This window comes from Halyomorpha halys, unplaced genomic scaffold (genome assembly GCF_000696795.3).
Source record: "Halyomorpha halys isolate HHAL.00 unplaced genomic scaffold, Hhal_1.1 Scaffold1040.1, whole genome shotgun sequence".
Lineage (NCBI taxonomy): Eukaryota > Metazoa > Arthropoda > Insecta > Hemiptera > Pentatomidae > Halyomorpha > Halyomorpha halys.
This window is the reverse complement of record NW_027112448.1, coordinates 253,674-265,323: the sequence shown is the minus strand read 5'-3', so window position 1 is coordinate 265,323 and position 11,650 is coordinate 253,674. Positions and strand designations below refer to the sequence as shown.

The 11,650-nt window shown below is 28.7% G+C and overlaps 1 protein-coding gene across 1 annotated transcript; it reads left to right on the top strand.

Annotated features, from left to right (window-relative positions):
• The first annotated feature begins 267 nt into the window (after window positions 1-267).
• Window positions 268-11,431, top strand: LOC106688012 (ejaculatory bulb-specific protein 3). The gene is made up of 2 exons (XM_014432270.2): window positions 268-457; window positions 7,917-11,431. The coding sequence occupies exons 1-2, from the start codon at window positions 268-270 to the stop codon at window positions 8,066-8,068; spliced, it is 342 nt and encodes a 113-aa protein (XP_014287756.2). The 3' UTR covers window positions 8,069-11,431.
• Window positions 11,432-11,650: the final 219 nt, after the last annotated feature.

The window sequence follows — 11,650 nt, the reverse complement described above, 5'->3', positions numbered from 1 at the left end:
CGGATTCGAGTTTTTTTTTTCTTATTTTATTTTCCTATAACTTTACGAGATATTTTCCTCCAATATAATATTGACCTCTCGAAGAATTTATAAACGAAGCTCAGACCTTGGAGATATTCCGTTTTGGCCGGCACTGAGGCCGAAACAGATCCTTGGATTGAAAACAGAAGTTACAATTACTCCCTGCCAGATTACAATAAGTTACCACAGATGGCGGGGAGGGGGCGTATAAAAAGACAGGTCCACGGAGCGAAGAGAGTAGATACGATGAACATCTCTTCAGTGGCCGCTGTTCTTTTGGTGGGGTTCCTCTACAGCTCCTGCGAGGCCCAGCTGCTAGGAGGAACCGCCCCCCTCGATGTAGGGAGGATACTCTCCGACCGGGGCTACGTCCAACAGCAGCTCAACTGTGTCCTCGGCAGGGGGCAATGTGACGCCATCGGCAACCAGCTTAGGCGTGAGTACCGATCTTTGTCATCAAATATCACTTAGTACAAAAAAAACAAAACTTAAAGTTCCACTTATCTGAAGCGTTCGGTTCTTAAACGAATTCGGAAAATAAGTAGGAACGTCGATAAATCACACACTCCTATTATATGGATTGTCAATTCTTCCCCTTTCATCTATTATTCACCTTTTTAAACTCAGTTCACAATTTTCATTATTATATAATTTTATTTTAAAAGATGTGGCCCATAGGATTATTTTGATTGATATTTAATAATTAAAAATGAATCCCACTAAAAGAATAAACATAATAAAAATGCAAATTAACAAAGTTTAAACGAATAAATTATTTAAATTTTGGTATATAAAAAGTATGTGTATGGTTGTATACATCATTTTAAATTTTAAAGGAAACCTGTTTTTACCCGACTCTGGTATGTATATATTCCCAGTGTAGTGCAGTGCGTTTACTAAATTTAAATTTCTTCTTTTTTAATAAGTTCCTTATACTTAGAAGTAAAAATATTACCGATTAAAACTTCTGTTTTTGTATTTCTGTATATTCCCATCAAAAATCGGTTTTTTATAGAAAGCTATATTTTTTCAATAGCTAACACGAATATTATAAAATAATTCAATGTTTACATGAACAAAACAACAGGAACAGTAAATGTCCTTTAAAATTATTTAACTATATTAAGAGCAAATCATCAGAGGTTTAGCTTTTTTAAATATTTTAGTAAATTAGCTGAATTTAAGTTTTAATAGGACTTTTTCCGTTCAATATCTTCCGTGACGTAACTTTTTAAAAACCAATATTATTTTCTTAAAATAAGTAACAATATTAATAAATAAAAATTATTAGATTTATTACATTAAATAAATTGTTTGATGGGAAGTCAGTAATGATTTCATAGATTTAGTCCTGCATTGTGAATCAATGTTACTGTTATGTGAATCTATAACAACTAAAAAAATATGAACTTAAAACTATTTAAGGAAATAAAAGAAAATAACGAAAAGACTTAAATTTAGTTATTGATAAATATTACAATCTGCCACAACCTTGGGCAATAAGTAATAGTGATAACTGATCATATTCGTACCAAAATTAAAAAAAAAAAAACTTATATCTAAATAAATAAAATCCCCATGTTTATATAAGTAGAGAGATAAATAAAATTAGCATAATCAAAGTATTTACATGAAGAAATAAGGATAAAATAAAACAAGTAAAATTTTGAACTAATATAACTCTCCCTCGCATGAGGAGTAGAGTAGGGCTCTTTGAGATCCCAGCGCAGCCCTCACACCACGTCACTCGTGCAAATTATTACACAATGATTTAATATTTAAATTGGTGGTTTATTAGATCATAAAATAACAAATAATCATAATAATAATTGGTGGATGTCAATCCTGTCACACGATTTTGATGCCAAATCTGAAAAGATTCTCGCAGAAAAGCCTTGAAAAGTGGACAGACAGTATTTATATTATTCAATTTCTAAACCTCAAATGTTAGATGAAGAAGGAAAGGTTAATTTTTTGTTTTCTTGGTCGATTACAAAGTTGACTATTGAAAATAATTCACAAAAACGTGTACAAACTATATTGTGCTGTATCTTTGCTACTAATGGTCATATTTTGATATTCTTTTCTATATTGTTGAGAATTTAATTATTTTTCGAATCATCATTATATAATTCACCATAAAATTTATACTTGATGAGTTATGTGTAGATGTTTTCTTTTCTTTGTAACTTTTGTTCCCACTTTTTCTCGGAGTTTCATTCCGTAAGTGCTGTTAGGAAAGTTTTTTTTGGAACTGCAGTCAATATAAGATGTCAGCTACTGCTTATGAGGTGCCCAATTTCATACACAGGCATCGAAACACTACAAAATAAAAACAGAGCCAATAAAAAAAGCCCTCTCTTCCAACGTAAATATTTCAATTTTTTTTTATGTCTTTGGAGTAGATATAAAACAGAATTTTAAGTTTTTCCGCTATCTTCATAAATAAGAAAGACATGGGTGAATAAAATCTCTTATCTGCCGACATTTTGAAAAAAAAATGGTGAGAGGTAATGATAAGTTTTGAGAAAAAAAAAACAACGGTCTTGGAGAAAATCTGGGGAAGGCAGACTGACGGATTTTTTAAATTAAATTTTAGGATTCTACATATCTCTGTTTTTATTGAATAATGACAGATGTGCTGGTTTTTAGGAAAAAAACATTCTCGAATTATTCAAGTATATTGCCATTATAAAATACACAATATTTAAAGAAAAGTTGAAAAAAAAAAATACGGAAATCACAATAAAAATGTGCAATTACAAAAGAGAAAAAGATCTTAAATAATTAAAGTGAAAGGAAACATAAAAAAATTCAGCCTATAATATAATGAATAGTAATGTTTGTGGGTAGGATTATTATTCATTAAATAAAAATCTTTCATTTTTCTTTGGGACAATTAATGATTTTTTTCAGTAGGCACGTCTTAGGTTTATATAGGGTGTTTTTTTAAGCCCGATAGAACTTGAAATTGTAAAAAATAACACAAAAAATTAAATTGTAATCAAAATTTTTTTTTTATTCGAAAGATCAATACGTGACATTAACATTTGAAAATGATTTCGGGCATATGGGCACCGCGGCTGTTCTTGACGAAGCGCATTCTGTAAAATTGTGTTCGGCGATGCGCTTCGTCAAGAACAGCCGCGGTGCCCATATGCCCGAAATCATTTTCAAATGTTAATGTCACGTATTGATCTTTCGAATAAAAAAAAAATTTTGATTACAATTTAATTTTTTGTGTTATTTTTTACAATTTCAAGTTCTATCGGGCTCTAAAAAACACCCTATAATTGTTTTACCAAGCGAAGCAATAGAAGCATTAGGCTTATAATTTTTGTTTTCTATAAATATGAGTTTTTATAATATGTACTTCGAATTGATGTGAAATTTATGCATTGTGTACTGATATAGTTTATCATGATTTTTTTTATTTCGCTGGCTAGCACAATCATCACTGTGAACAATGAAATAAATTCTGTCTTTGTTGCCTTTACTTTATTTTCAATGAATCTGAACAGATTATTTACTCCACTTCCATTTCACCTTACTGTCACCTATAACAAGTTAAATCTGTTAATGTGAACTCAAAAATCGAAAAGTCCGGATTTAAATATGTCATACCAAATCACATTTACCCTTCGTCTTGTCCCACAGTATCTTTTAATAATACCTCACTTATTCCTGTTGAACAGATACGTTACTTAGGACTAAATATGGACAAACGACTGACTTGGAATCCTCATACAAGACTGAAAAGACAGGAAACTGCTCGTTGATTCCGACTATTACAACATTTACTAGACAAACGGAACAAACTTCCAATCCATCACAAAAGACTGATCTACATAACTGTTATAAGGCCTATCTGGACATACGGAGTTGAGCTATGGGGCTCCACTAAACCATCTAATTCCTCTCGAATCCAATCCTCACAGTCCAAAATCCTTCGTAAAATCCTTAATGCTCCTTACTTTGTCACAAATCAAATCATCCATCAAGACCTCAATGTCCCCTATGCTGCCGATTTGGACAGAACCAGATACCAATCCTTCCATAATAAACTTCATTAACCACCCAAACCAACTCGTTTCTAACCTGGCTTATCCTTCACTACCTAATAATCCTCCTAGGCGTCTGAAAAGAAGATGGCCTCGAGATCTTCTCCTTTAGAAATGTTTTTGGAGTTCTATCAATGGTTAGATTCTCCACATGTCTGTATCATGTCATAATATCACTTACAGCAAATTTACTTGATGTTTATATATGTATACAGTTGTAAATAATAATAAATAAATTATTAAACAAAAAAAAATGTCACTGTTTGCGAAAAAAAAACTGCTTCTAACTTTTCGCAAAGCAAAATGTGTCACTATTCAAGAAAATGATTGGAAAAAACCTCTTGAAAATAATGAAACAACTACTTAAACAACTTATGCTGTTATTGAAGAAAGATCGAGTACATTTTAATCTCAGCAAAACTATTGGTGGAAAATTATAGAAAATGGAGACGTGCCGCTATCTATGGTGAAAATACACTAACCAAAGCAGCGACATTTTAATAGGTAAATTCTCAAATTCTTAGTGATGTTATCATTGTTTTTCTTGATGGATTACAGAGGTTCATTAAACCTAGAAAATAATGTGCCATAATATATTTTCATGGATGCATGAACTCGGCGAAATGTCAGGTTAGTAATTAACATCCATTTGAAAGACTTATTTTTATTTCTTCATTTTTTTCCCCCACAAAAATAATCTAATTACATATAATACTTTCTTTAATATAATTTAGTATATTCAGTTATGAACAAAAAGTAACGTTAATTTTTATTCATTTGTTGAAACAATACAACAAAATCAAAACATTTTTAATTAAAAAATATTTTTAAGTACTTTTCTAGTCGTGAATCATGAATAGTTTAAGTTTATATTGTTAATAATAAGAGAAAATGAAATAGACAATTTTATGATTTGTTGTTTTGACATATCGTTATTTACCAGGAACTAATAACCTATGGAGCATTGCTGTTGAAAAATAACTAATTCCCAGGTATCTAGTGATAGGAACAGGAACCATTTTATAATTAACTTCTTTGGAACTGGTAACTAACTAACTAACTATAATTCACAGGTATCTAGTGATAGGAACAGGAACCGTTTTATAATTAACTGCTTTGGAACTAGTAACTGGTAACTAACTAACTAACTGTATTAGTTACAAGTCACCTCCAATGACTACTCAATAATATAATGCAAACAAATAATTATCTTATATTCTGATCTTAAACTATCGCAAAGATTTATAAATTATCTCAAGCCAACTATTTATTAATTTATAAAATATTTGAGTGAAAAAATATATACTAATGTAGGAGTGAGAATCTCTACAATTTTGACAGAATTTCCCAACTATATTTAAATAATTTACTTTTCCCAACCATATAACTGTTGTGAATATTGACTCTTGACATTCATTTCTTTTTATATTCAAACTACATAAATCTGAGAAATTCAAGTTTTTAACTTCAGATAAACATTAGAATGATGTGAAATTTGCATGCTTGAAAGCTAGTCAAGTGTCATTTCTGAGTTTTCAAGGCCTATCATACCAATTTTTGTTTTCTATAGTGGTTTCATATAAATTAGTACAGTAACAAGTTTGAATTTTTTAAAAAAGTTAACCGACTACCATATTGCATTATGTGATCTGAAAATTAAAGTTCTAATTCTACTATATGACCAATTGCTGGTTCTGAGGAACAACAACCCATTGTCAGGTCACTTAATAAATCTTTAGCTTAGTGATTCCCCAATCGGTGGTCCGCAGGCTAGAAGTAGGTCCGAGCCGTGTAGTGGGGTACCATAGGGTTTAGCAACACATTTTTGTGAGGATCTATTTTAATAAACACTTTATTGATTGTATTTCTTAATGTTTGGTTATTAACTGAAAGTTTCAAATAGATACATTCCTAATAAAAGTGACTCAAAATGCACCATTAACCAAACTAATTTTTAAATATATTCCAAGTGGGGTACATGGTTTGATTTCTGACTTCTATGGGTTGGGAACCACTGATTTAGCATCAGTGAAGAACTCATCTCATCATCATATTCACTCCACTTCTCTTCAACTAATTACCATTTTTCAGTACACTAAATCCATTTTTAAAAAACAAAATATTCTTAAATTTTTTTATTCCAAGCCAAACATTTTCTTGAACAAGGTACAGAAATCTTGATGAGTGTTAATAAAAATAAATTGAAGCTATTTTAAATAAACATAATATTGTTAAAATTTATGTCTCTTTCATTTGCCTTTTATTTTAGGAAGTAACATTTCCTATCTTCAAGCACAATTTCAATATAAATAATAACCCAATATTTAATTATTGTCAATACTTTGTATTATGTTACCAACTCAACAAGAAAGTTATTTTTCATCTTGTATCATCGATGTGAATGTTTGTGACCCTTTATCAGTGTTACTTATTGCCTATATTTTCTAAGACTTTCTTCTTCTTTTTTTTTTTTAAAACATTTACTATTTAGGTGAAAGGAATATGGTCCGGGTGCAGTCAAAAAAACTCAAATAGTAGAACCATCAAATTCTTCCCGCATCCAATTGTTACAATCTAAAATCCTATGTAAAATCCTTGATCCTCTTATTACGTCACAAATAAACTCATTCATAAAGACCTTAACATCCCATTCGTTGCAGATTTGACCCAAAACAGATATGCGTCTTTTTATTCCAAACTCCTACTTTCATCCTTAACAATCCCTGATAATCCTCCGAGGCGTCTGAAAAGAAGATGGCCACGGGACCTTCTAATTTAAATTAATGTTTGAAGTACCACCAATGGGTGGTTCCTTCCCAAGATTTTCAAGTGTATATGAAACATACTACATATTTACCTATTGTATTATTTTGTACAGTTGTAAATTACATTAAATAAATAAATAAAAAAAAAAAAGTATTTTCAAAAACTTTGTTCAGTTTTATTATTCTGTAAGAAGTAGGGTCACCTCTTATTTGCTTGTACTTTACTTTCTTGTAAATTATGACATATAGAATTTATTAATCAGTTTGAATATTTTTTTTTATCAACATGTAATTCACACAAAAAATTTTATTGTCATGTAATATTTCTAAAAAATTTACTCATGTAACAATTCTGTCAACGATTAATTGCTAAGACTCAAGTATAGTAACTTCACTCAAAGTTTGGGAATCATATAAAGAAAACTCTAAAAAATTAAGGACATGTATGACAGTATGTAGATAACTCATTGCAAGATTCACTAGATATATAAGTAATATTCATAGATGTGCGCAGTATCCTGGAAGGAAGAATCATAGTACCAGGCAGTAACTACTAAGTTGGGTGGGGAGGGACGTGGGAGGTCCAGGAATTTCCTTTAATCTCCTGGAAGTTTTTGGAAGAATATATAATATAAATACTATCTGAAAGTATTAAAGTTTTTTTTTTTTTAATGAAACCAAAAATCCAACGCTCATTGCCTACAATAAAGCTTTTCAACTTTATTTTTAACATTTTTTTTTTATAAATTCTACGTAAATCTGTAATCATAATTTCAATTTCTTATTTTTAATGAAAAAATATCTGAAACAAATAATTTATTTAAAACAAAGAAAAATATCTTGAGTTTCCAGTAACAATAAAAAAAGGAAAATTATAATTATTCTAGGTTAGATCTGGCGGACAAGATGGGACAAAAAAGATTTAGTTTCTAAGTCTGTAATTATCTGCTCTCATTCACATTCATCAATGCAAAATCTATACTTTGTGATAAAATCATTAAAAATACTGACATTAAGTTAGATATATTGGATCTGTCTTACTAATTATAGATTTCATTTGTTAATGTAGTGGTGATACCTGAAGTTCTTTCAAGAAATTGTAGGATATGTACTCCTCAGCAAGCTCAAACTGCACGGAATGTCATCAATTTCATCAGCCAGAATTACCCCAACGAGTGGTCCCAAATCCAAAGCAGGTTCACACCTCAATCAAGCGGATAGATTTGAAATTATATTTACCCAAATTGAACCTTATAAAGAGCATTACGTATGTTAAAAACAAATGTTAATTTAGTTAAAATAATATTTAATTTACAATAAATTACTAGTCTAATAATTTTTAATTCAATATCATGAAAATAATTCGCATATGTTGAATGTTTTACCAAAACTTACATTATTATTTAGAGTATACATATCTTAGTTAACAAATTTAATAATACAAATGTTGTACACTTAATACTACTTGATAATACCTAAAAATCATTACATTTCAAGCTTTAATATGAGAGATGAAAGTTTTAGCAATGAATGAATGACATTTAATGATAGCTATATTGTATAATACCTTGATATTTTGAAAAATGTAGCTTTTTTTCTTTAAATAAGAGCATCAAGGAAATAAATATATTCATTACATATACTAATTAAGTTTATCTGTAAAGTAATATCTTGGAATGGAAGGAAGAGGTCTATGATTATCCTCATTTTTTCAAAGAGTTGTCAACACCTATCAGACAACTTTGTTTTAGTTTGATATTAAATAATACTCTTAAAAGACAAAATATCTTCTTTTTCTTATTATTATTTTAGTAATAACTGCAACTGGATGATTCATAGTTATTTATGAAGTTTTGACAGTTACGTAGTAGGTATTTTCCATCTTTGTAACCAAGCCCTTTTAAATTGAGGCGATTCCCTTACCGCTGGTGCGGGAATCTATCCTTTCCATATTAAAAGTTAGTTATAAATTGACATATATCTTCAAATGGTTGTCTGAGATTGGTTCAGAAGAATAGTGATTGTCTTCAAGGCTAACTATTCCATAATAAGTCTCTAGATTATTTCAATACTATAAAGGATTAAATTTCTATATTCAATCAGTTGTAATAATTGTTAAGTAAAAAAAACATTCTTGCACGCTAACAAAATGTTTGAAGGCATAACTTACCAAGTTGGGATATTAGAATTATGCTCTAACTCATGTTTAGCTATATCAATTTCACATTTCTATCCTAAGAAGGGAATTTGATAAAGAGATTTGTTTGAACAGTCAAATATATCATTTGGAATACAGATTCTATTAAACTTCACCTAGTTAAATGTAATCAATTTCATAAATTGGCCAACAAATTCAAAGATATATAAAAGGCTGGGGACTGATCTAGTGAACTTTACCAAGCCGCAGGAACATGATGAATGGGTTCCAATAAAATATTATAATGACTCTTTTTCAGTTTTTGTATTGTGGTATGTATTATTTTTTAAATTACTCAATAATCACTATTGTTGAATAGAGTACCACTGGTTGGGATATTTAGGATAGAAATTATAAAAAATCATAACCATATAAAAAAAAATAAATTAAAACTTAGATAGAATGTTTCAGAGGAAATGGAAGAGGAACATCAGTATTAAATATTAGTTTATTGATATAGAAACATGAAAGATTCTATCCAATAAAATCCTAGTTATGCTTTTAAAATTAAGTTATATCAAACATTTTGTAGTCCATCTATGATAAATCTATTTCTAGTTATATGTTTATGAAAAGAAATAGGGTACAACTTTGCTAGAATGGGCAATATCACTATTATACATCCTGATTGACCTTCATCGGTAGGTCGCTATTTTGTCAAAAAATGAATCCAGCCAATGACCACCATAATTAGATAACTGAATAGCCTGTCATTAAATATTTTTCCACAAACTCATGCTTTATAAAATTCATGAATATATTCTTTCTCCATCATTAGTTTAGAATTCAGTAGTCAAAATATCCCTGTATTCAAGCATTTTCCAGTCTATAATACTTAATACCTTTCAAATTTTATGAGCTGATTCAGTTTTATTGAAAAAAGTTTATCCCATGTGGCACACAGTCAAAAAACTATTAGTCTATCCTTTGAATTTACTCTTTCATAGCGGTCATGTTCTCTTTAGAGTTTTAAAACTAAGGTATAGTTTGTTGTATTCAGTTTGAGATGGGTAAATAAAATTTAAATATAAAACAAATATAAATAAAAATTATAGTCATATTTATTCATTGAGAGGAAGAAATAATCAGGATTTTAGAAATGGTTAACTTCTAAAACAGCTGAAAAGGTGTAACATTATTGACCATGTTTGTTGATAAATAAATTGTGTCCTGTGGATTTTTATTTTTATCAAGTTAGTTTGGAATATTGTTTTGATAATATAATTTTGGAATTTTTTTTGATAAAAATAAAAAAATAATCTGACAATTCATGACCAATGTTAAAAACTGTTGATATTGAAAAACTGTCACTCTATGAAAGTAGTACATTGGACTCTTTGCTTACATATTTTGTTAGTTCTTAAAGTATTTAATTTCATAAGTGGGATTTTAGTCAAAATCTTTTATTTTATTTATTCATTTAACACAGATAAACCACTAAAAAGCTCTATTCTCCTTAGAAGCATAAATAGTTGATCTCTCGCTACCTCAATTTGCTTTACCATCTGAGAATTTGGTTGAAACACAAAATTCTGTTTTAAATACTTCAACCATTTTCCAGCTCAACATGGTGTTTGTTGTTTCTTGCACTCTTTTGAATATTTTAAAAGTAACAAAAAAAAAAAGATAAAAAACATTAGCATCGCAATACCTTGCTTAAAAATAAAGATATTGAGAAAAAATCATATTTTCTAATGTTTCTGGTTAATTATGTTATTAGGCTTTAAAATTAAATTTCTTGGAATAAAAATTTCATCATGAAGTTAACAATAGGTCAATCTGTTAAGTATTAAAATTAGATTTCAATAACATAAAATTTTAATAATATAGATTGCGAGTTCGCAACTATCTTTGCCTTTTTTTTGTACATTTAGTTGAATGTAATAAACCTAGAGAAAATGAAATTCAAATTAATTTTGTATCAGACACAATGGCACATTTTCTTTAATTGTTTATTTGACTATAGGGGTTAATCTCATTTCCTCCAGACTGAGGAATCCTGTTATAAAATGAGATGAATTAACATCTTGTTTTTTAAATTAATTTCATCATTTTCTTTTTTTTTTACAGAAATATTGGTATTAACATATTTATATTATTGCCCTATTATTATAATTAAATTTTAGTATTTTAGATCTTTGTTTATATTTTAATAACATTTGTATATGAAACTTTTAAATACACAATTAAGCTATTGTATAATTTGTAATCATAAAAATAGTTTTTCTATTTTTTTACTGAATAAATAATCTGTTACCATAATTGTAACTAATTTAATATAAAGAATAACGATGTGATAGTTAAGTTTTGAATTATTTTCATATGGTTGTTTAGTCCAGAAGGCTAGGTAAGAAAATGTTTAAATAGTACTAAGTATTGTGCATAGTATAAAGTAATCATTATAAAAATAACTTAAAGTTTATCTAATAAATTAAAAAGTTTTTTAATGAATAAAAAATTATGTAAATACAATAAGTGATAAATGTAAATATGTTATTTAATTATAAATAAAACTTATTAGCATGTGAATCATTTAATAATTGTTTTAAATTTAATATTAACCTCCCATCCTAGATTCCAATCATATAATCCCAGATCACCAGTTT

What these genes read in the sequence shown, in the direction of transcription:
- LOC106688012 (XM_014432270.2), top strand. Translation starts at nt 268, where the DNA reads ATGAACATCTCTTCAGTGGCCGCTGTTCTTTTGGTGGGGTTCCTCTAC. An exon ending in CATCGGCAACCAGCTTAGGC is followed by an intron (nt 458 to 7,916) that starts GTGAGTACCGAT and finishes TTGTTAATGTAG; the next exon opens with TGGTGATACCTGAAGTTCTT.